At 40.8% G+C, this 24,213-nt stretch overlaps 1 protein-coding gene across 2 annotated transcripts; it reads left to right on the top strand.

Moving 5' to 3' along the window:
• Nucleotides 1-1,046: 1,046 nt before the first annotated feature.
• nfatc4 (nuclear factor of activated T cells 4) lies at nt 1,047-20,106 on the top strand. Of its 2 annotated transcripts, none has more exons than XM_074652038.1 (13): nt 1,047-1,743; nt 6,745-6,884; nt 8,541-9,053; nt 9,825-10,000; nt 11,093-11,255; nt 11,465-11,565; nt 13,991-14,092; nt 14,294-14,481; nt 14,665-14,805; nt 16,303-16,358; nt 16,508-16,634; nt 17,773-18,483; nt 19,827-20,106. In XM_074652038.1, exons 1-13 carry the CDS (start codon nt 1,536-1,538, stop codon nt 19,895-19,897), a joined length of 2,697 nt encoding a protein of 898 aa, XP_074508139.1. In that variant the 5' UTR covers nt 1,047-1,535; the 3' UTR covers nt 19,898-20,106. The 2 variants fall into 2 exon arrangements, with proteins under 2 accessions (XP_074508139.1, XP_074508138.1); XM_074652037.1 differs by having other exon boundaries at nt 1,051-1,743; nt 6,739-6,884.
• Nucleotides 20,107-24,213: the final 4,107 nt, after the last annotated feature.

The raw sequence follows: 24,213 nt of genomic DNA, 5'->3' as shown, positions 1-24,213 counted from the left end.
TCCATAGTGCAGGGAAGTCACAGGATATATGAATTCATTTTCAAGAGACTCCTTGTGAGATAATGGAAGAAAGTTCAGGTCCAATCTAATTCAGATAGGGCTGCCAAATATTGTAAGAATGTTATATAACCTTTTGTTGGCTGCAGTAATTATATTTGTACTTGGGATCCCTAAAAATCAAAGACATTGGATTCATTTCTAAATCCTTATCAAATATCTTTTCCATTTCAGTCAAGCCCTATTGGTACACTGTTAAGAATTTCCCAGTAAAATAACAGTAAAGAACTGGCAGCAGGGTTGCCTTTATGTTACTGTAAAATTAACATTATTATACTGTTGCTGAAATTTACAGCTTTGTACTGTTAATGAAAAATACAGTTTGAACTGTTTTTTTTATTAATTTCACAATATTTTACAGTTAATTTACTGTTTAAAGATACATTATAAAGCTGTTTTTCACCTTTCTTTTACATTATCTTACTGATTTGTTTTAATGCACTATTTAGGTTGTATTTTTTTACATACATTTTAATAAACATTATTTTTTTGCCTAGATGAATAGACTTAGCAGGTTACAGACATAGGAATAGTCACACTAAATACAATTAAAGGCACTTTGTTAGGAAAAAGGCTATAATAGACTTGTTGACACTTTCATGTACAATGTACAAGCCTCACATGTGCAGATCAGGTCCCAGAATTAAAAAAAATACTGCATGAAACTGTTACTGATGATACTTTAGACAGTTGATCAGCAGTAAAGGGCTGTTTTCTAAGAATGCATTATAGTTCAGTTAATAATTGAACAGGTTTTCTTTTTTATATTAACAGTAAAGCACTGTTTTAAGCAATAACAGGTTAATACTGTTGAAATCCTGCAGTAATTTAACAGCAATTGTTTACAGTGTAGGGTTTAAAATATGTGGTGGTGTATGAAGTAAATGTGTAGTTTGAGTAAGAGAGAAAGCTCCAGAGTGAGTGAGTGAGTTTGGAGGCTGGAGGTTGGGTTAGGGGGATTCATGACTGACAGACTGAAGGTCCTATGGGGGATGAGGAACAGACCAACTGGAGCTGGGAAACCCACCCAAAGGCAATTAAGGGTAAAGGACGACAAAAATATTTCATCAACTTTTTTTTCCTCCTCTCTCTGCCTTGAAAGTGGAAGAAGAAGCTTCTTGGATGGCGATGGAGATATAGAATGAAACACCCTGAAAGGCTGTGCGTTGGAGATGCGTTTCTGGGGGAAAGATTGTGAGATATCCAGAGAGAAGATCTGATTTGGACCGAAAAAAAGTTGCAAATACCCGAGCAAGAAGCAGTCCCCATCGTGTGGAAACGACTTGGAAAAGTTGCCGCAGAAGTTACATCCAAGAGAGGAGGGATGTTTGCGCGATGACACGCACATAAGGAGAGAAAAAGTTTTGGGAACATCTTTGGGAAACTCTGTTTTCTCTCTGGCGCACCGACCAAAGGACGGTAAAGTCGACGCACGGAGATCAGATTGTATATCTCTCTCTATCTGTGTCCGGAGGGCGATGGGGGCCGCGCCGGGCTCCGGCTGGGAGGAGGGCGAGTTCGAGTTCAAGCTGGTGTTTGAGGAGGACCCGCCGTCGAGGCAGCAGAGCCAGAGCCAGGGACCATCACCGGTACGCACAGCCGAGCAGGAGAGCGCCGTGCCCGGGGAGGAGAGGAGGGAGGGCGCCCTGCTGCACCTGGAGGACACCAGCAGCACCAGCAACCACGGTTAGATACAGGACTTTACTGGAGAGTTCAATTATGTGTGGACGTAAAGGGACACACTAGATAGAGGAGGTCTGATGATGGGCCTATAAGTGTGGTTTCTTATAATGCATGGGAACTTCTATGTGTGTGTGTGTGTGTGTGTGTGTGTGTTTGGATAGTTGGATGTGTGGAAGTAAAGGGACACACTACATAGAGGAGGTCTGATGATGGGTCTAAGTGTGGCTTCTAATGCATGGGAACTTCTGTGTGTGTGTGTGTGTGTGTGTGTGTTGTGTGTTTTGTGTGTGTGTGTGTGTGTGTGTGTGTGTGTGTGTGGATAGTTGGATGTGTGGAAGTAAAGGGACACACTACATAGAGGAGGTCTGATGATGGGCCTAAGTGTGGCTTCTAATGCATGGGAACTTCTGTGTGTGTGTGTTGTGTGTGTGTGTGTGTGTGTGTTTGTGTGTGGATAGTTGGATGTGTGGAAGTAAAGGGACACACTAGATAGAGGAGGTCTGATGATAGGCCTAAGTGTGGCTTCTTCTAATGCATGGGAACTTCAATGTGCGTGTGTGTGCGTGTGTGTGTGTGTGTGTGTGTAGTTGAATGTGTGGAAGTCAAGGGACCCACTAGATAGAGGAGGTCTGATGATGGGCCTAAGTGTGGCTTCTAATGCATGGGAACTTCTATGTGTGTGTGTGATGAGGGGCCTTCATCTGCATGCCTGTGCTTAAGTGAAGTGTGTGTGTGTGTGTGTGTGTGTGTGTACCTGCATGTGTGTGCGTGCCTCTATCGTGTAAGCATGTGAGTATGTTATTGTGTGTTTGTTTTGTGTGTTGTGTGCATATCTGACTGTATTCATGAGTGCATTTGCGTGTGTGTGTGTCTGTGTTTGTGTTGTTTGTACATGTGTGTGCATGCAGCCCCAGACTCAATGTGTTTCTAATCAGCTGTGCGTGTGAGTGGAGTTAACAGCTGCCATCTGGGAAGGAACCTCAACCTCTGTGTACTGAACAGGCACCACATACACACCTCCCTCCCTCTCTTTCACTCAACCCTCCATCTCCCCCATTTTTCACTCCACACACACACACACACACACACACACACACACACACACACACACACACACACACACACACACACACCTCGTATCCTCACATCCACTCTCTCATTTGTTTCCCGCCCACACTGGCATACAGTTGTGTTACCACACCCAAGGCATGAAAGTGAACTGCAGGACAAACAAGAGAACAATCTTACTTTTCAGTGCATCACAGAAGAGTTTTGTCAGCTCTCCTGACACTCTGGTGTCACTCTGGTATTCAGATTTATGGGGGGACACAACTTTTTTCAAAGACAATTTACCACCTCTGGTCACTGGTTCGACATGTCTACCAGTTGTAACCAGTTCAACCAAACAGTGATACACTTTTATTTATTTGAATGACTTTTAGATGCCTGAAGAGGTATAATAGGGCTGTACTTGTCCCGCTTTTTCTTTTCTGATAACTCAAATCAGGATATCTGTAGATACAGAGTACCAATTCATTACCAGTGCTCTATTTTTCCCATATTTAGAATCGTTTATCGCTGCATGGAACTCATTGGAATCATTTTTATATGAGGTGTCATGAGGACACAGATTGTTGTTGTGCTAAAACTTAGTCGGCAATGTGCGACAACTCAAAGGACCAGTGTGTAGCATTTAGGAGGATCTATTGGCAGAAATAGAATATGATATTAATAAGTATATTTTCTTTAGTGAATAATCACCTGAAAATAAGAATCGTTGTGTTTTCCTTAGCTTAGAATGAGCCGTTTATATCTACATAGGGAGCGGGTCTTCTTCATACAGTCCGTGGGGACTTGGCTTGGGAACTGGAGGGCCGCCGGTTCAAGTCCCCACACGGACCAAGTACAGACTGAACTGATAGCTGGAGAAATGTCAAAGTCAATGTCAATGTCACTGCCAAGGTGACCTTGAGCAAGGCACTGGACCACCAAACTGCTCCCTAGGCGCTGTATAGTAGCTGCCTACTGCTAATACTAGGATGGGTTAAATGCAGAGACTTAATTTCACTGTGTGTAATACAATGTGTGACAAAAGCTGATTTACATTTACATTTCATGGAGCCGGCCGCCATGTTTCTACAGTAGCCCAGAATGGACAAACCAAACACTGACCCTAGATAGGACCATCTGGAACCTCACCGCTAGATGCCGCCAAATCCTACACACTGCACCTTTAATTAATGTAATTTATAGTGAAAAATCAGAATTTTATGATCGTGATGAAAAAACTGCATTTTATGTGGATCAGTCATGTCATGAAAAAAAAAAGCATATAAAAAAGCAACTATTAGAGAGAATTCTGAAAGTAGAAATACGTTTTTTTCTGCTCAATTATCCATTTCATCATCTCAGAACCCCTCCGATTTATCTTGTGACCCCTTGGTTGGGAAGTCTCACCCCTTATAAGAAGTTCATTACTTTATATTAAACATGTTAGACTTAAGATGAGGCTTCCCAAAAGAAAGGGACAAACTGATTGTGAATGATAACTGTCAGGTACATGTTGGTAGTAACAAACTCTGTTTCTGGAATAGTTATAAGATCCCTGAAAAGGTCAAATTCTACATTATTTTATAATAAAAAAGAAAGGGAAGTCTGAAAAACCACAGTAAACATTTGTGTCCTATTAATCATCTCGCGAAACTCTTGTGAGGTTCTGGATCACTATTTGCGAGAGGTTCAACTCAGGACACGGAATAAAATATTAGTTAGACTTCAGCTTTATTGTGTTCAACAAGTGTTAGGTACATTTTCGTGGCTCATAAACTTCTCTGCTGGTCTGCACACAAACATCTAAATCATTGTTTCATGTGAAAAGAGAAGTTGCCTCAGCGCTGCAGCTTTAACCGCTTGGAAATATTTCTGTTGCCAGGAAACATTTGAAGACATTTTTTTCACCCTAAGTCTTAATTTGTTGGCAGTTGCTGTTGTGTGTCCGCGTTGCCCAAAAATTGCCTGTAGGGCCCGCCGCTGCTGCAGCGCAACAATGATCAATTGGAGCCTCGCTCATTACAGAGTAACTACTGTTTGGCTCCATGTGGAGGAACGACCACACCATGCTGGGGAAATGTTGTGGTGAGGAGGACTGTGGTCGTCAGGGGTTGTGTCCTCATTCGGATGATTCTTCGGCAGAAAGTTTTGTTCTCTGAACTTTTTTTTTAAAAAGGAGATGGAGAAAAGCCCCAAATTATCATAATAACGCTCTTCTCAGCAGAAGAGTTGGGTTTGTTCTTAGCGGTGTAAGATTTGGATCCGTGGGCCAAATGTTTGGTTACAATTCCCACTTCACCCTTTACTGTTTGTGACTCTAATACGTGGAAAACATGTATTGAAATAGTTCTTCACACTCAAAGTTTAAAAGGGTGTTTTGTAAATTGTTTCCATATGACTGTGTGAGATTATGGAATATAAACCAAATCCTACTACAGTATGTTATGCCTATATTTTTATTAATCTGATGCACAGCGTATCGTCACTTTTAAAGGAACAGTGTGTAGCATTTAGGGGTAGTATGTTTTCTTTAGTGTATAATCACCTGCAAATAAGAATCGTTGTGTTTTTGTTACCTTAAAATGAGCCGTTTATATCTACATAGGGAACGGGTCCTCTTCATGGAGCCGGCCGCCATGTTTCTACAACCCGTTCTCACCATGGATGTATTAAGAGAACTGGATACAGCGTTGGAGGCGGGGCCCCGTTCATTCCTATCAAAGTTGCTCAGTGGCGCATGATGCCAAAGTGGCTCGACTTCCGTCTTGGAAAAGTACCCGGATCTTCCGGTGATCTTACGCATCCATTGGTAGCTCAGAACGGACAAACCAAACACTGGCTCTAGAGAGGGACATTCGCGCTTTCACGTCGGCCACCGTAGTTCTCCTACATGCTTGGCACACGGGAGAAGTTTCAGTTGGTTGCAATCTGCAACCTCACTCTGCACCTTTAATATTCCTGAGTAGATTCTTTTGAAATTGATCGTTTACTATTCTGTGCTGCCTTGCCGTAAGATACAAATGTATTCATCCATTTGAGGTGAGATAAATAACAGCACAAAGAGTAAAGTAAACAATATAAACAAAGTTAGTATTCATAAAATTCAATATAAATGTATCTAACGGAATAGTTCAACATTTTGGGAAATATTTGTTTGCTTTCTTGCTGAGAGTCAGATGTTCAGATTGAATCACTCATATGAAGTGAGTGGTATCAATTTCTCATCTAACTCTCAGCAGGAAAGTTTACAATCATGTTTCCCCAAAAGTTGAACCAGTGACAAAATGCTGCACTTGTTTCAAAGACGTTGAGTTTGCACTTCCTGAGGAAAAGTTCCAGTTGCATGCATTTTCCATATGGCAACAATTTCAGATCAGTAAATCAAGGGAAGTTGATGTGTAATGAATGATGCAGGCAGGCATGTTGATGATAAGAGAAAAAATTAATCTGTACTTACCACAAATTGTGTTTACTGTATTTTGATTGACATCTAATGAGTCTTTCTCGTGCCAGATGTAAAAGAACAGCACGTCTCGAGAGCTAACTGTCACTTTGTGGTTGTGTAAAAAGATGAATGGGAGGTCACATGACCCCAAAAGCCACAACATATGATCTAAAAAGGAAGTGTGTGTGTGAACAAAAGAAAGAAGTGTTTTTTTTACTAGAAAGCAGCCAGAAGATAAATTGTTGCCATGTGGAAGGTGATGTTATTAAGATGAACTCACTGTAAACTCTTCATTGGCGGCATTTCATAATCAGCATTGTTTTAGCCAGTAAGACCAACTTTTGTCCACCGCTTTGCCAACAAGAGCAAACTGTGGGTGCTCTCTAGTGTTTTCAAGCTGTGCTCTGAACTTGTGATGTTTGCCATTTCATTTTCGCCATCATATTTTGTTGCCAGAGTTTGTCATGTTTCCACATACTCAGTCTGATTATTCTTTTTTTCAGTTACAGATAACCACAACTCAATCAGCATCCCCAGCCCGCCATCCTCGGCCAATCAGCGGGCTGGGATGCATTCCCCGCCTCCACGGAGGGCCCCCGCCAGAGAGTTCAGCGGGACCTATGAGAGCCTGCCGGCGCGCTCTGTACAGGTGAGACAATCTTTCTCCGCACAATGACAAACTGTAACTTAGGTTATTACAGCAACTCAGTAGTGATGTAATGGTCATCACTCACTCACAATTGCTTAATTTAGAATTAAGCTAAATCCACTTAGATGCACATTTCTTTAAAGGTAAAATAAGACTTTAAATCTAGGGCTGTCAAAGTTAACGCTATAATAAAGTGTTAACGCGAATTAGTTTTAACATTTCGAATCGATTTTCCAGAGGTTATACCGGGCTCAGTTTTAAAGCTAGAGTGAAGATACTGGCATCATATAAAACTAGAAAACCTAAGAAATCCAACCATTTCATACTAACTCGTCACGAAGGAGGCTAAATAACTACAAACTGTCATGGCCATTTTCAAAGGGGTCCCTTGACCTCTGACCTCAAGATATGTGAATGTAAATAGGTTCTATGGGTACCCACGAGTCTCCCCTTTACAGACATGCCCACTTTATGATAATCACATGCAGTTTGGGGCAAGTCAAAGTCAAGTCAGCACGCTGACACACTGACAGCTGTTGTTGCCTGTTGGGCTGCAGTTTGACATGTTATGATTTGAGCATATTTCTATGCTAAATGCAGTACCTGTGAGGGTTTCTGGACAAAATTTGTCATGTTTTGTGTTGTTAATTGTTTCCCAGTAATAAATATACTGTATACTGTAGTTTTCGACTGCACCCCTGGTAGACATAGGGTGCGAAAAGAATCCTTTGACATGCTGAAATCTGATGTTTTTAAATCACTACAAGCCTTGTGTTAGCGTTCCAGCCCCCGGTTGCATATTGTGGTGCCGATTTTTTTCCCCTCCGGTGGGAGTATGACGCTCTGTCTCTTTTACATTTAGTTGATTTATTTTCTTTGTCAGTGTTACATTATTGCTGCAATTGAAAATAGGAAAATCCCTTTTTGTCGTTGTCGCATTCAGCTGAATCCAATATTTCAGAGTACCTGCAAAAAAACATTGCTTTCACAAGTTATGTTGAAATAAAACCTGGAAGAAGTAAATATGGATGATGATAAAGTGAATTTGTTAGTTTTTGTTGGAATTAAAAATGCTGCTGTTCAGTGGCTCACCCAAGCAGAAGTGAGTCATACAAACAAAAAGAATTTCAAAACGGTTCCCGTTCACAACCGCGTTACATTGTGATAATAACTGTGGTAGATTTTGCATATCAAGAATGTTTCAAGGGAAATAAATGGCTGCCTCTAATGTAATAATAACATGACAATCAATCCAAAAATCCAGAATGTCCCTTTAACTTTTTGTTTTGACCACTAAAAATGAATGGTGATAGCTCGGCAACTAATTAAGTTTTTCATCTGCAATCAATTAACATTTGATTCTGTTTAATTCCTTAGTTTATGTTAGAAAACAGTGAAAAGTGTCCATCACAGTTTAAGAGGCCAAGTGACCTCTTCACATTGCTTGTTTTGTCACAAATCTAAAAGTTATTTGATTTTCAATAATGTAAACCAGAGACACGCAGCAAACGCCTAATTTGAGAAGTTTGAACAAGCAAATAATTATCATTTTGACTGATAAATGACTTAATCATTAAAAGTTTGTAATTTCCTATCTATCAACTGAATATCAAAAGAGAGAAAATTAAAGGTTCCTCGCTCTCCTCTTCCATCCAGGTTTCAGAGTCTCGTGTGGTCGAGTGTCCTAGCATCCAGATAACCACCATCTCCCCTGAAGACGACCTAGCACCCACCATTTCCAGTTACTGGGACATGGGCAGCGGTGGTGGTGGGTGGGACCGAGAGCGCCTCTACCTCCCCCTGCTGGACCCCTTTACTTACCGCGACAGATGCCCCGGCTCCCTCAGCCCGAGCCCCAGCCCCGGCTCCAGCCCGTCCTCCCGCGGCTGGCTCAGCCCCGCCTCCAGCTGTGACTCGCTGCTGGTGGAGGAGGAGGAGCTCAACGAGGCCACGATCAATTTTGGGCTCTCGCCATCCTCGAGGCCCACGTCCCCCGGCGGTAAGAAACGTAGGAACTCCCCCCTGGTGTCCCCGTGTACTTCACGGAGAGGCAGTTACTCAGAGGAATGCAACCTCGAGGGTGGAGACTCCACCCCTCAGTCGCAAGCTCCGCCCAGCAGCTGTGAGCTCAGCATCCCACAGAAAACCAGGAAGACGTCATTGGAACAGGTGAAGAGTTGGCTTGGTTTCATGGTGTTTATCATAATGTTGTTGTCTCTCCATATAGCGGAGCGGATAACATCCATTTTTCAGTCAAATCGTGCAAATAGTGATACAAGCACCAAATTTGGCATGATGACTGCCGAGGGGTCACTAAGCAAATATAAACGATTGGCGACTTGAAAATCCAAGATAGCGGCCATTTTTCAAGATGGCCGCCAAATTGACCTGCTGATAAATATTTATCTCATAGAAATTCATCTACTTGGTCGATTTCAGTGATCTTGGTGTCAAATTATATGTTTACTGGCATGCTGGATCTAATTTTGATAATTTTAACTATTTTTAGCAGCAATATGGCGGCCATTTTTCAAGATGGCTGTCAAATTTACTCGCGGAGAATGTTTTTCTTAAGGAAACGCATGTACTTGGTCAATTTCTTGTATGCTTGATCTAATTTTTTACAGCTTTAACATCCTCCAATAAGTTTTTTCTTACTTTCTGGCTGTCCGCTGAGTCTTTGCTTTGAGGTTTTTGCGGTTTGAGTGTCCACAGTTCCAGTTCTAGCACCTGATGTTGGATGTGGAGCTTGTCATATTCCAGCTTATCCGGTCTTTCAGGGAAGGAAACTTTGGCCAAGTGGCCAATCGTTCATATTTGCTAAGCATCCCCTCGGGAATCATCATGCAAAATTTGGACCTTGTATCACTATTTGCATGATTTTCCCACTATCCGCTCCACTAATATGAGAGTGGTGACCCATACTTTTTGGTTTCCCAGTTGTCTCCCAGGGAGGTGGATCAGGAGCAGGCTCCAGGCCACAGCTCCCCCTGCCCGCTGCCAGAGACCCAGCAGACCAGGAGAGAGCCCCTTTCGCTGGGCATGGACTACCTCTCTGTGCCCCCTGCTCTCGCCTGGGGCCGGACCCGAGCCAGCGCCCACAGCCCTCTGTTCAGGCAAGGATGCGCACCACCTACATATGTGATGATATCCATCAAAAATCACAGTTTGAAACTCAATATTGATGATGTGTTAAAGAGTTACCCAAAAAATATAGCAGGAAAAGTAAAACCAAAAACCAAAAATTCAATTTCAAAATTCACACCATCTACCTGCTCTCACATGCAATGTTATATGTCCACTAATTCACCCTTTGCTAAGCCCCTCCCCCCGCGGTTACTGTTGCTAGACCTGTCCTATTTTCACATCTGGCTTGTCAACATGGCGTTTTCAACGATATCAGTGAGAGATATTCCAATGGTAATAATAGTAAATTTCTGGAATAATCGTTCTGTCAGTATACTGTTTAGTTATGGCTCCCTATAGCTTTCATTACCTAATATAAAACTAAATTATTGCGCTTTTCCATTTGTTTAAAGCGCACCAGGATGTTATTGGCACATGTGGGCTTGATGCATAATCTGGATTACACAAATTAATAATAATTAATATTCAACATCTATTTGCTAACGTGCTGAGCTAGCTAACGTTTAATGGCCTTGACTTTAGCGCAAACAAAGGAATTTTTGTTAGCTGTGAGTGAGTCTTCCACACTGTTTAATCCATATCCGCCATGGCTCCTCTCGCGTTTTTGATTGGCTTCGGAAAAACGAAAAAATACAACACTCTCCTCCAAAATGGAGATATGTGATATAATGAAAATAGAGGCTCTGTTTTTTATCATATCGCGACTCTTTTAGTCAAATCGGTTTTAAATGAATCAATTCACTTGATAATTTATCACTCCATTTTTTCATTTCACATCCATTTTTATCAACTCATTTTTGATACTTCCACCCCTCATAGTGGTTGTATCTGTTCTTGCAAAAATAAAGTTCATTAATCTACTCGGGATTATTGTTCAATGAAAAAAAGAAAAATCCCCCAGTTGAAAAGGGAAAAAATATATGCCTTTAAATATGCTAAGGGATCAGTACTGTGAACTGTTTGTCTAGATTTATATACACACATTTAAATGATCGGTTTTAACTGTATTAATGAACATTTATTCGTTCACGAAATCCCTGCTCAATCCAATCAACTTGTAGGTCTAACGCCCTGCCACCACTCGACTGGCCGCTGCCTTCCCAGTTTGACCAGTACGAGCTGCGTATTGAGGTGCAGCCCCGTCCACACCACAGAGCCCACTATGAGACCGAGGGGAGCAGAGGAGCCGTCAAGGCCACACCGACGGGACATCCTATCGTCAAGGTGAAACCCAAAGCTGCTGAAAATGACCACTTAAATATACAAAATATTCATTTGCAATTGATTTAACAGCTCTGGCTGTCCTTATATTAAATGTAATTTTTAGAAATTTAGTTTGAATGTTGTGTTTTCATAATACCAGAACAAAGTCTGAGGACACATGTTGTGGCTCACTGCTGTTGGCCTCATCACAGTTTGATCTCTCTGTACAGCTGTGTGGATACGCAGAGAGGAAGCCGCTCTCCCTTCAGGTCTTCGTTGGAACAGCTGACGACCGCACAATCAGGCCACATCCTTTCTATCAGATACACAGGTACTGAACTGTATTTCTATTTCAAATCAAGCTTATTACCAAGCATCCCTCCAGCACACATTAATATTCAAAGGACACAGCGTACTGTATACACTGTGGCTTTAACCATTGTGTAACTTACCACCAGCTGCTTTTAGTGTTGGTCCAGGAAATTTCTTTCACCAGTTGTTCTCAATGTAACGCGCCCTGGATGAGAACATCAGCTTAATGTAGAAGATGTAACATCTTTGAATAGGATTGCACAATAGAGCTACATAAGTCCATTCATCTAAACTCCAGGTAGATGACGAAGAGGTGCATCAAGAGCAAAGACATGTATGTCCTGGTTCAGCTATTCTCAACCTCTGGGCCGGGGCCTACTGTTGGGCTACAGAGCGCCACCTAGTGGGCCGCGAAGGTACAGCCAAATGGTTAGATTAACCGCTATTCTGTATTTCAGAGGTTATAGTGGGCTCAGTTTTGAAGCTAGAGTGAAGACACTGGTTTCATATGAAACTAAAAAACCTAAATAATCCATTGGTACCAACCATGTCATAACAGCTTGTCAGGAAGGAGGCTAAATAACGCTTCAAACTTACGCTACATTTTGGCGAGGAAAAACTGCCATGGCCAAAGAGGTCCCTTGACCTCTGACCTCCAGATATGTGAATGAAAATAGGTTCTATGGGTACCCACGAGTCTCCCCTTTACAGACATAATTGTCTTGGATGCAGTCACACAAAATGGAGCAATTTGAGACAACCCTGTACCAGTAAAGGCTCCTAAGCGTGTGCTGAGCTGAATATTTATGTGTGTCATTACACCTGACAGCGGCATAACACATATTTTTACAGCCCAGTTTGTCATTTATTTGGGAAGGCGGTCCTCCTTTCTTTAACAATCGGAAGTAGATGTTGAAAACCCCTGTCCTAGTTTATGTTTTTATTCTGCTTTATTTGTGGGATATTTTGGGACATTAACGGCATATGATTTTTCTGTGTTTCAATGTGTTTTATTAATCGTATTAGTAATTTTTCTTATCACATTGTTATTTGTTCATTTCATGTATGGATATACGCGTAAACCGAAAAGTGTTTCATTCAATTTTGCACAATATGTAACTCCTTGATAGCCAAATAATTACAGCGCACGATGCCACATAACCGTAGCCGGATCAATTTCAGCCGGGCAACTTTGTTGCATGTCACACCTCCCTCTGTTTCCTATCTACCTCTTTACTGTCAACTATCCAATAAAGGCAAAAATGCCAAATATTATTATCTTTATCTAATTATCTATCTAAGAAAAAACTAAAATTGCACACTAAAAGTCAAATGTAATTGTAGCAAATATAATATAATATAGATACTAATGATTCATTATCAATTAATCTATCAATTCTTTTAATTGATAATATATAATGGATTGATCTAGAATATGTCAGAAAATATAGAAAGAAATGCCCTCACGAGTTTCGGACATCAAAGTGACATGGCTTGTTTTTTTCCAACCAAAATCCAAAGGTATTCAAATTTACAATTATATAAAACAGAAAAGAATTTAAATCTGGCTGTCCAACAACTATTATGTGCTGTAACCAGCAAATGTTGGATATAAGGCTGTCAATCAATTCAAATATTTAATCGCGATTAATCGCAGAGTTATCGCACATTTTTTATCTGTTCAAAATGTATCTTAAAGGGAGATTTGTCAAGTATTTATTACTCTTATCAACATGGGAGTGGGCAAATATGCTTGCTTTATGCAAATGTATGTATATATTTATAACTGGAAATCAATTACCAACACAAAACAATAACAACTATTGTCCAGAAACCCTCACAGGTACTGCATTTAGCATAAAAAATATGCTCAAATCATAACATGGCAAACTGCAGCCCAACAGGCAACAACAGCTGTCAGTGTGTCAGTGTGCTGACTTGACGATGACTTGCCCCAGACTGCATGTGATTATCATAAAGTGGGCATGTCTGTAAAGGGGAGACTCGTGGGTACCCATAGAACCCATTTACATTCACATATCTGGAGGTCAGAGGTCAAGGGACCCCTTTGAAAATGGACATGCCAGTTTTTCCTCGCCAAAATGTAGTTCGGAGCCTTATTTAACCTCCTTCTCGACGAGCTAGTATGACAGCTGGTACCAATGGATTCCTTAGGTTTTATAGTCTCATATGATAGCAGGATCTTTACTCTAACTTTGTATTTGAGCCCGCTATAACCTCCGAAAGATTGATTGCGTTAAAGAAATTAGTGGTGTTAAAACAAATTTGCGTAAATGCGTTATCGCGTTAACTTTGACTTTGACCCTAATTGGAAATATTTGATTGATAAATGACTTACATGATTAATCAACTGTCTAAATGGTTTATTATGGGACTTTGATTCAGCATAAAAACTGTAAATTGATGTGTTTCTTCCCTCTCAGGGTGACAGGGAAGATGGTGGGTACTGCCAGTCATGAGAGCGTCCAGGCGGGGACCAAACTGCTGGACATCCCCCTCAACCCTGAGAACAACATGACTGCACTGTGAGTAGGATAGAGACAGGAAGCTGTTCCTCTACAAGCCCACTTTTTGTTGTTTTTTCAGCCTTGTACTCCACTTTCATGGCTATGTTGAAGTTTACAGTATAGCCTACACTTGAGAAGCAGGCTTATCATTTGGATTTGTTTTACTGGACCAAAGTTGAAGAATGTGACTAAACCACCACTTCCCCGGATGTGTTGTAGCATCGACTGCGCTGGGATTCTGAAGCTGAGGAACTCGGACATCGAGCTGAGGAAAGGAGAAACAGACGTTGGGAGGAAGAACACTCGCGTCCGTTTGGTGTTCCGTACCCACCTCCCTCTAGCGCCCCCTGTAGCCCCGCCTGGACGAGTCCTGGCTCTGCAGGTGGCCTCCCTGGCCATCGAATGCTGTGAGTAGCTGCTCAGAGGCACTAAAGTGAATACACCTTTACATAATGCAGGTTGTTAAAGCCACTATGTGTAAGATTTGTGTCCAGCATGCATTGACACTTGGAGACATTTTTTAATACATACTGGTTTTAAATTAGGAGCTCATTCAGTGGTTTTAATTAGCCTGACTCTCCCTGCCTCAGCCCAGCGTTCCGCTCAGGAGCTGCCGGTCATCGAGTCCGTCAGTCTGACTTCCTGCTGTGTGGAGGGAGGAGAGGAGCTTCTGCTGAGCGGCTCTAACTTCCTGCCAATCTCCAGAGTCCTTTTCATGGAGAGAGGGACAGGTAACGGTCCACAGGGGAGACACAACCCTTTCTAATGTTGTTTTTCTGATCTTTTGTCTGATATCTTCAGATATTAAAAAAAACTTCAGATATGACCACCGAGTCTGAAAATATGTTTAAATTAATTTCATTTATACCGTTGCAGTGGTCAAACATTTAATTACATTTCATTGAATTACACAATTACAGTTTATTTTGTTTTCAACAAAATATTCTGCCTTCTCTCCTGAAGCTTGGAAAATAAATTCTGCTAAAAAAATGTTTTCCTTTCCTGAAGCACAACTAAAATGTTTCATAGTCATCCAGCCAAAAGAAATGAACGGATCAATGGATGTCATTTTACTAAAAAAGTACATCCCTCAATTTCACCCAGCTCACACAACAAACAGTCTGTCCTCCTCTGGAGTGGCATTAAACCTGCTGGTCTTACTTTTGTGTACAACATTTTGCTCCTAATATCCTGAATGTCACAGCATAACCTGTTCTGAAAAAAATTAATGACAAATCGTTCAAATAAATTAGAGATTTCAGCTCCTCAGCCGAGGGATGACCATGCGAAATGTCCCATTCAAATATCTTTTTAGTGAGTCTCTGATCAGTATATGTACAGATATTGTACAGTTTTATAGCACATCATTCAGTGAAAAAAAGGATAACAGTTGTTCTATCTATTTATAACCTGCACATGAATGAGTTTTTATAGATAACTAAGTAATGTAGGCTTATAAGACCAACAGTGTCAGATCATAAAGTGGGCTGCACATATGCAAACAATGTTTAAAACGTTGTGAAACAGGGGGTTTCAGGATGCTGACTACACAGCAGCATGATTTTGGGTCAAATTTTAGTAGATTTGTTGAGATCAAATTATTAAAAAAACTAGAATTACCACCTCCGCCAACCCATCAAGTTCCAGTTTATATCCATGTCTGTCCAAAATATCATCACTTCATCATTTTATCCTGTTAGAAATTTGTATGAAATTGTTATAATTAGCATATGAATTATTTAGTTATGGCCCAAAACATGTTTTGTTAGGTCACAGTGACCTTGACTTTTGACCTTTGAACCTTTGATTGGACCAGACAGACATACCGACGTATGGCCGGACAACCCGAAAACATAATGCCTCCGCGCCGGCGACAGTTGTGGCTGGAAAAAAAACATTTTCACAGTCATATCAGGAGAAGGGTTTACAAACCAACCATATTTATTCTAGCAAATAACAGTCAAATTGGAGAAATAATCAGCTCTCACATTCTCATCTATATTGTTAAAAAAAAAGCAGCTCCTTTAAAAGTCACATGCCCGTCTCCAGTTAGGGTTTTTCCAAAGAAATCAGCGCAGACTGCTTTACGACCTGAACCAACCTGTTTTACAAAAGCTTTAATGTTAGGCGTCACCTGTGATTCAGAGAGCAAATTATATTCATTAAACTGACTGTGTATGTGTGTATCTAGGTTACACTTAATTCTACCTTATGTTCTCATCTGTTAGATGGTAAACTGCAGTGGGAGGAGGAGGCTCATGTTGACCGTGACAACAGCAATGAGGTAATTTTGCATGTGTGATATCAGTCCTAAAAACTGCAACCAACTCTGAACAGCAACACAAACTTTTCATCACTGAGCTGTGATGTCAACTAAAGCATCTGGTCTTCTAACCTGTAATAATCTGTGTCCACACCTCTTTTTCCTGATAGTGTTTGTTGTGCGTGAGGGTCCCGGCCTACAGCGACCTGTCCGTCAGCCGGCCGGTGTCGGTTAGTCTGTACGTCTCCAACGGGAAGAGGAAAAGGAGCAGCACTCACTGCTTCAAGTATCTCCCCGGTGAGCATCTAATCACACCGTATCCACCTCTGTCTCCCTTCTGTCTGTTTGTGTGTTTATATCTGGAGATGCTCTTATGGTGTTACTATCATCCCTGATATTTAGTGGCGGTTTTCTCCAAAGTCCGAAATAGGAACAAAAACGTAAATGTAAAAACAAAATGTAAATGTAAATTGACTTTTATTGTCACACATTGTATTGTACACAGCACAGCACACACACAGTGAATTTTACTCTTAACCCATCCTAGTATTAGGAGCAGTGGGCAGCTGCTTTACAGCGCCCGGGGAGCAGTTTGGGGGGCCGGTGCCTTGCATAAGGGCACGTCGGCAGTGCCCAAAAGGCAAACTGGCAACTCTCCAGCTACCAGTCCACAGTCCGTACTTGGTCCATGCGGGGACTTGAACCAGCGACCCTACGATTCCCAAGCCAAGTCCCCACGGACTGAGTTACTGCAAATAAAAAAATAATAATAATAAAAAATACAAATAACTACTAAGACAAACATAAATAACAACTATACTTATAATATATTAACATATACCTAAATACATATGTGTATTTCTCTCTATAATTTAAAGTAAAAACATTATGCTAACAAGAAGACATAAAACAGAAAACCTACGATAGATTGGAAAATCATCTTACCTTTGAAAGAATGGTAAGAAATCTTATTGTACATGGTTTTATTCCACTTTGTCACCAAGGTCAACTTTTTAAGATATATCTGCAATGTTTTGTATTTTACATGCAATACATGAGTTAATTTATCCAATAATTGAACTTGTAAATTTGACTAAATTGTATTTATGAGTCCTGGGTGTAGATTTTTTTTCCAATTTCTTCTGGTTTGTTTCAATGACGTCGTCTTTTGAAAACATCTTCAATGAAATGAAGTACTGTACACCAACATTGTATTCGATATCTACATGAATATAAAAGATACAAAAATAAATAGTAAATATAGGTAATATATAAATGTGGCACTACCTTTATTTCTGGGAGAATTAACAGATTAAACTCCTGAAAAAAAAGCCACAATATAAAAAAATATTACGCAACATTCAAAGGAGAACATTGAATACAAAATGTGAAAATATTATTTCCACATATTAGTTAAACTGTTTCTCCTTCACAGTAATGTTCAAAGAGGATGAGCCGCTGCTGTCCCGGCCCTCTGTGCTGCCTCTGGATGGGGGGACTGTGTGTCCTGTTGGGGGTCAACCCAGGATGGACCGGGGCTTCCACGTGAGAGGCGATCCCATGGCTGACGATCGAGGCCTGGGCTTCCACCTGCCCCCCTACCCCACCACCTACTCCCCTCCCTGCCCCACGATGAGTTACCACGAGGAGTACTGCTCCAAACCCGACGCTGCGGTGGAGGAGTCCAGGGCAGCCCTGTCAGAGCGTCACCCGAGCTTCGAGAACCTGGAGCTGGGCTTCACCGAGCTCCTTCCGCCCTTGTACCCCCGCGGCCCTCAACCTCCCTCCCCCTCCCCTTCCCCGTGGCTGGACTCACCCTACCTTTCCTCCTCGCCCTCTCCCTCCCACTCCTCCTCTCTCAGCCCGTTTCCTGCCGGCAGTCCCATCTCGACCTCCCCTCTGCCTCCGATGCTCACCTCCCCTTACCCCCAGTACTCTGCTTATCCTCAGGAGGTGTGTCCCTCACCCCCCTCCAACCCCAGCCCATATCAGGACATGTGCCCGGCACCTTACTCCCACTACGAGGGCTGGGACCCCCAGGGAAGGGTGCTGGGGATGGGACATGGGGGAGAGAGGGATGCCAAGATCCAGGAGTGCCCCCTGGAGTTTACCAGCTCTTCTATGCACCACATTACATTTGAAGAAGGTAAGTTGCACATATTTGTCTTAATGAGTGCAAAAGTGTAATAATCTGTTGATAAGATTAAATAACTGGCTACATTACTTAAGGGATAGTTTACAGGCCTATAGCCCGACTGATACTGGATTTGTGTGGCCTTTACCAATATTGATATCCGAGAGTTTTTACATTAACACATAAAATAAACGAAATATGATAAACATATATTTTTGATAACCAAGATATAACAGTTGAAAAATAAACTTGCAGTGTTCTCTGGTGGAGACTCTGGTCAAACTAGGGCAATCTTTTGGAGGTTGTAGCGGGCTCAGTTTTAAAGCTAGAGAGAAGATACTGGCATCATGGGCAGGAGGCTAAATAACGCTCCAAACTTACGCTAAATTTTTCCGAGGAAAAACTGGCATGGGCATTTTCAAAGGGGTCCCTTGACCTCTGACCTCAAGATATGTGAATGAAAATGGGTTCTATGGGTACCCACCAGTCACCCCCTTTACAGACATGCCCACTTTATGATAATCACATGCAGTTTTGGGCAAGTCATAGTCAAGTCAGCACACTGACACACTGACAGCTGTTGTTGCCTGTTGGGCTGCAGTTTGCCATGTTATGATATGAGCATATTTTTTATGCTAAATGCAGTACCTGTGAGGGTTTCTGGACAATATTCGTCATTGTTTTGTGTTTTTAATTGATTTCCAGTTATAAATATATACATACATTCGCATGAAGCAAGCATATTTACCCACTCCCATGTTGATAAGAGTATTAAATACTTGACAGATCTCCCTTTAATGTACATTTTGAACAGATAAAAATATGTGTAGGATGTGGAGAATTTATGATTTATCGCAATTAACTATGGACAATCATGCGATTAAATATTTTAGTTGATTGACAGCCCTACCTCAAACATGTCTTTGGTATGTCACACAACAATAAGTACAGTATATATACAGTATTAACTTGCATTTTGAACTGCTCACTGATGAAAAATTGTGATATGAGCCAAACCGACAATGCAAAACATTTCATCCACAAAGTTTTAAATACAATTGTTTTTAGGGATTAATCAGCATATTATCTTTGACAGACTTTTTCCTTAGATATCTGCACTATTGAGCTACTGTGAAAATCATCATGTCTAAGAGGTTTGTGTAGGAGGAGACAAGTTATTCAGATGAATTCATTTCCTGCTGCTTTCCAACTAAATGAGTATAAAATGATTTACGGGTTAAAACATACAGGTTGATTACCTTTGATTCTAGAAATGCATAAGCTGAACAAGCTGTACCAATGACACATATGAGGTGGATGAAAGGATGGAGTGATTTTCTCTTCTCCCTCCACAGTGACGGAGTTCATCGGGGAGGACATCCAGTCTTACCAGTCAGTCTCACAGATGGACAACCAGCCAAACTGAGCTCGGAGCAGCTCATTACCCCCCGTTTGATATTCAGCATCATTTTAAATCCACTATGCACTTGGTATTAAGATGCATTGCTCCAGTTACATGTGATTATTGGCAGGGGGATTTGATTACCAGGACACTGTTGTAATTATGACCACAGGTAACTGTTAAAGGGAAACTAATGTTTTAACATGTTTTCAATATAAATTATACAAGAAAGTGTTTGGGTTTGGTGTGTCTCGTGTTTTTCTTGCAAAAAGCTAAATTAATATACAAGGTGAATCCAGAATAGAGGGACTGAAGGAAAAATGCTTAGACACTATATGGAAATAAGTGGAGATGCAACTATTTATTTTTCCTGAGTGTGTCTTTATTTTAAGATTACACCAGCATAAACTTAATCCATCCTGCAGTAATAACACGTTTCTCTGCTCAGTTCCTGGATGTGATGGAAGTTTCCTGAGTAAAGGAGACAGGATTTAGGTTCCAAATTGCAGCAATTATTTCAGATTTTTTTTTTCTGCAATGCCAGATTTATGCGTAGTATAGTTTAATGAAATGACTAAAAGCGGCGAAGACTTAACTGACGAATAAGACAATGATTCCTGTTATCTTAGTAGATACTGAGGCTGTAGCTGGTGAAAAGGTAAAGTGTTGAGACAAAAGGTAGTTTGACCTCATGAAAGAATGATGTGAAAAGGCTGTGGCTGTGAAAGCTGTTTGAAAGGTTTGTATGAGAAATAGTTTGTTAGATCCTCTGGAAGCAGAGCAGGTTGGTCTTGAAGAACAGCACCACCTGGGGGGACTCAGGTCCTAAATCAGCAACTGTTTGAGATATCACACGTTATGCTGTAAAACTTCACTGCTCTTATTTTCTGCTATGTGTACTTTCTCCACTAAAAGGAGTGCAGCTACAAGAACGATAGACAACAAGTGTTTAATTATTGCAAAACAGCAAAGGTAATAAAAATACACCAACCTAATAAAAATACGCTAAAGTAGCATTATATGTTTTCTTGACAGTTTTATGGGTCTAAATGGTTCAAGTGCAACCATAAATGGGCATGTTGGGAGCTTGAGACCAAAAAAGCCTTAATGGTAAGGAATACATATAGTTGGTGTAGAGCTTTGAACATCTTTTAAGAAGAACTTTCTGCTGGAATCTGAAGCCGTAACTCCTTCATGACATTTATTATTCCTGTTCCAGCTCCTATTTTTTTTCGCTCTGGCTGGAGCTCTTGACAGGTAGTTACATGTGGAAAACTTATGAGAGGTGAATGTGGCAGCAAATAATGGAAGGGAAGACCCTAAACACAAACCAAGACAATTAATGCTCTCCCCTTTGCTGCAAATAATTTATTTGTTTATTAGTCATCTTTGGGGCTCAAATATTGGCACTGCCATTTAGTTTGTGTGCATCTTTGACAGTGTAAAACATTTAAAAATACAAACTTTTCCTTTATTTAGATACAGTCATCTGAAGTAATAATTCAGATATTCAAAAAAATAAAGAAAAATATGAAAAACACAAAAAAGAGAAGAAAAAAAACTAGAACAGCAATTTCTGAATAAATTGTGGTGTGGATGCTGAAGAGCTGACGCTACGCTGAAATGCTGGCTTAAATGTTGTTAGAGAGAAGGTGAAGCAGTAGGAATAGTTGGAAAAGTGGGAATGGGTTTAATTTGTATGAATATCATTGAAAGGTTAAATGATGGCAATAATAATTCCAGCATTCACACCAATAACATCAATAAACAATGTAAACATAAAAGAGAGTCAATCAGAACAAGCATCCTGATGTCATCTTAACTTATAGGCCTTTATCTTAATTAGAAATACTTCATTAATTTTCCTAAAACGTTGAGCAACATGAAGCTATTGGGACTGACTGTGGTTCAAGATTTAATTAAAGTCTCATAAATTCTGTCACAATCAGCAGCTACGTCATACACTCTGTCTTTCACTCTGTCTTTCACTCTGTTGAGAAACACACAACTTTATTTGTCATTACAGTATCTGTGTAGCATAGTTTCCCAGCCTATGAATAGACAACCAAGGTCGCACTGACATAAAGCTACTGAATGACCCACTAAAATATTTCATTTTCACATAGCAGAATTCTCTACATCAGGACACGTTGCTTCAAATTATTGATCAAAACTTTTTCATTCAAGAATCAGATACAGTAATAAAGATTCTGTCTGAAGATGCCCAAATATTTCTTCATTTTGTATTTTTTCTCAGTCGCTTTGGCTCATTATTTTAAAAAGTCGTAACATTTTCTAACCTGTAATTGTCACAACTGTTTGATGGGATATCACAACTCTATTGCATGTCTGCATAAGGTAGTAACTCACCCAAAACACTTCATTCATGCTTCAAAACCCAGTTATTGTGTCAGTAAATTGACCAATGCCACCAAAATGAAAAGTTGTTTTGTCATGGTGTGAGCCTTTCTGGTCAAAATGTTAAGAAGCATGCAACCCTGGAAACGTTTCTTATATACAAATCTCTGTTTTGTTCTACTTTTTGTTTACAGTCCCTGTTTACTGAGCTATACCAGAATGTCAGTTCTGTCTGAAGGCCGTTGTGTATCGCACTGAGCTTTTTAGATTACAATTTGAACAGTAGGGAAAGGTTTACTGGGTAAAGTCAATACTGTAGTATAGCTACACAGAAAAGGGATATGCACATTTGTATGTGTACAGTAAAATTATTTGTGTAACTTTACATGTACTGTAAAGAGAAAATTCACATTGATATTTCATTTAAAGTCATATACAGTGAACAGAAATTTTGCCACAAATGGACATCCATGCGAATAAAAACCAACAACAACCCTGCAAAAATGAAAAAAACAACAACCCTGCAGTAGTTCAAAAACAACAAATTGTACCTCCTCATAGATATTTATGTTATATGCATGTATGTCTGACAGATTTTGATAACTGAATGGAAGTTGTGAAGAGGACGACTGAGAGTCAGTTCGTCAGTTTTGATCAGCAAGACATTTGCAAGTGGTTATTGTACTTTCTCTTTTGCACACATGTGCCAAAACGCGTGCGATTTGCTTGAATGAATGAGAAATTCAAATGTGTTGTGAACAACAAACTAATTGTTCAGAGATTTGAACTTTTTGTTTTGAAAAAAAATATTCTCATTGAAGAATTGAGCCAAAGCGAATGAGGAAAAAATGTAGTATCTAGGAACTTATTCTCCTCTATCCACATGAAGTCACTCCGAGTGTCACCAGGGGGAGGTATAATCTCAAACATCACACAGTGAGCTCTCAGCCTGACTGACACATACAGGTTCATGAAACAGCCGCCAAGCGGACCCTTAATGGAAATGCCTGCTTTAGATCATAAAGCTCCTATGGGAAAACAGGATGGACCATTATGTCTAAACCTAGCCTCCATCACTGGAAAGCTAGAGTCCCAAAAGACTAAAGCTAACTATAGGATGACTAACTATAGGATCACTGAGGTATGTGGGAATCATACAGAGCAGTCAGGCTGCTGCTGCCTGCTGATACACAACTAGTATACACACTGTTTAATGCATAATAATACCTCTACCGATACAGCCACTACAGTAATACTACTAACGCTGCCCCAATAGTATTGATTCTGACTCAGATAGTGACACATATGCTTACTCATAATAGTAATAATGGTAATCATAATGATGTTCATGGGGCAGCACGGTGCAGTGGTTAGCACTGTCACCTCACAGCAAGAAGGTCGCAGATTTGAATCTAGCTTGTGGGCCCTTCTGTGTGGAGTTTGCATGTTCTCCTCGTGTTAGCGTGGGTTTTCTCCAGGTTCTCTGGCTTCCTCCCACAGACCAAAGCCTATGGAAAGGAGTCTGGGTCACAGGCGGACATGGGTCTTGGGGTATAACACATGCGCAGGGTGACTGAAGCTGTGGTCGTGCGTTGCGATTGGCTCAATTTCGGCGAGTGCAGGCCAGATTTTACTGCGCATGTGTTGTACCCCCTCAGATATGACGCGTAACCCAGCCTCCTTTCCATAGGCCTTGCCACAGTCCAAAGACATGCAGGTTAGGTTGATTGTTGACTCTAAATTCCCCGTAGGTGTGAATGTGAGTGTGAATGGTTGTCTGTCTCTATGTGTCAGTCCTGTGATAGTCTGGTGACCTGTCCAGGGTGTACCGGGCCTTCATCCAATGTCAGCTGGGATCTGCTCCAGGCCCCTGCGATCCCAAATGGGATAAGCGGTTACGAATAATGAATGAATGAATAATGATGTTAATACTAGTAGTTCTATTATTGGGTGAATTTGGTGGAAGGTGATTCTCAAAGAGT

This window comes from Sebastes fasciatus, chromosome 11 (assembly GCF_043250625.1).
Source record: "Sebastes fasciatus isolate fSebFas1 chromosome 11, fSebFas1.pri, whole genome shotgun sequence".
NCBI lineage: Eukaryota > Metazoa > Chordata > Actinopteri > Perciformes > Sebastidae > Sebastes > Sebastes fasciatus.
Note: the sequence above shows the minus strand (reverse complement) of the source record. Positions and strands in the feature narration are given on the sequence as shown.

What these genes read in the sequence shown, in the direction of transcription:
- nfatc4 (XM_074652037.1), top strand. Translation starts at nt 1,536, where the DNA reads ATGGGGGCCGCGCCGGGCTCCGGCTGGGAGGAGGGCGAGTTCGAGTTC. An exon ending in TGCCGGCGCGCTCTGTACAG is followed by an intron (nt 6,885 to 8,540) that starts GTGAGACAATCT and finishes TCTTCCATCCAG; the next exon opens with GTTTCAGAGTCTCGTGTGGT. An exon ending in ACCGTGACAACAGCAATGAG is followed by an intron (nt 16,359 to 16,507) that starts GTAATTTTGCAT and finishes TTTTCCTGATAG; the next exon opens with TGTTTGTTGTGCGTGAGGGT.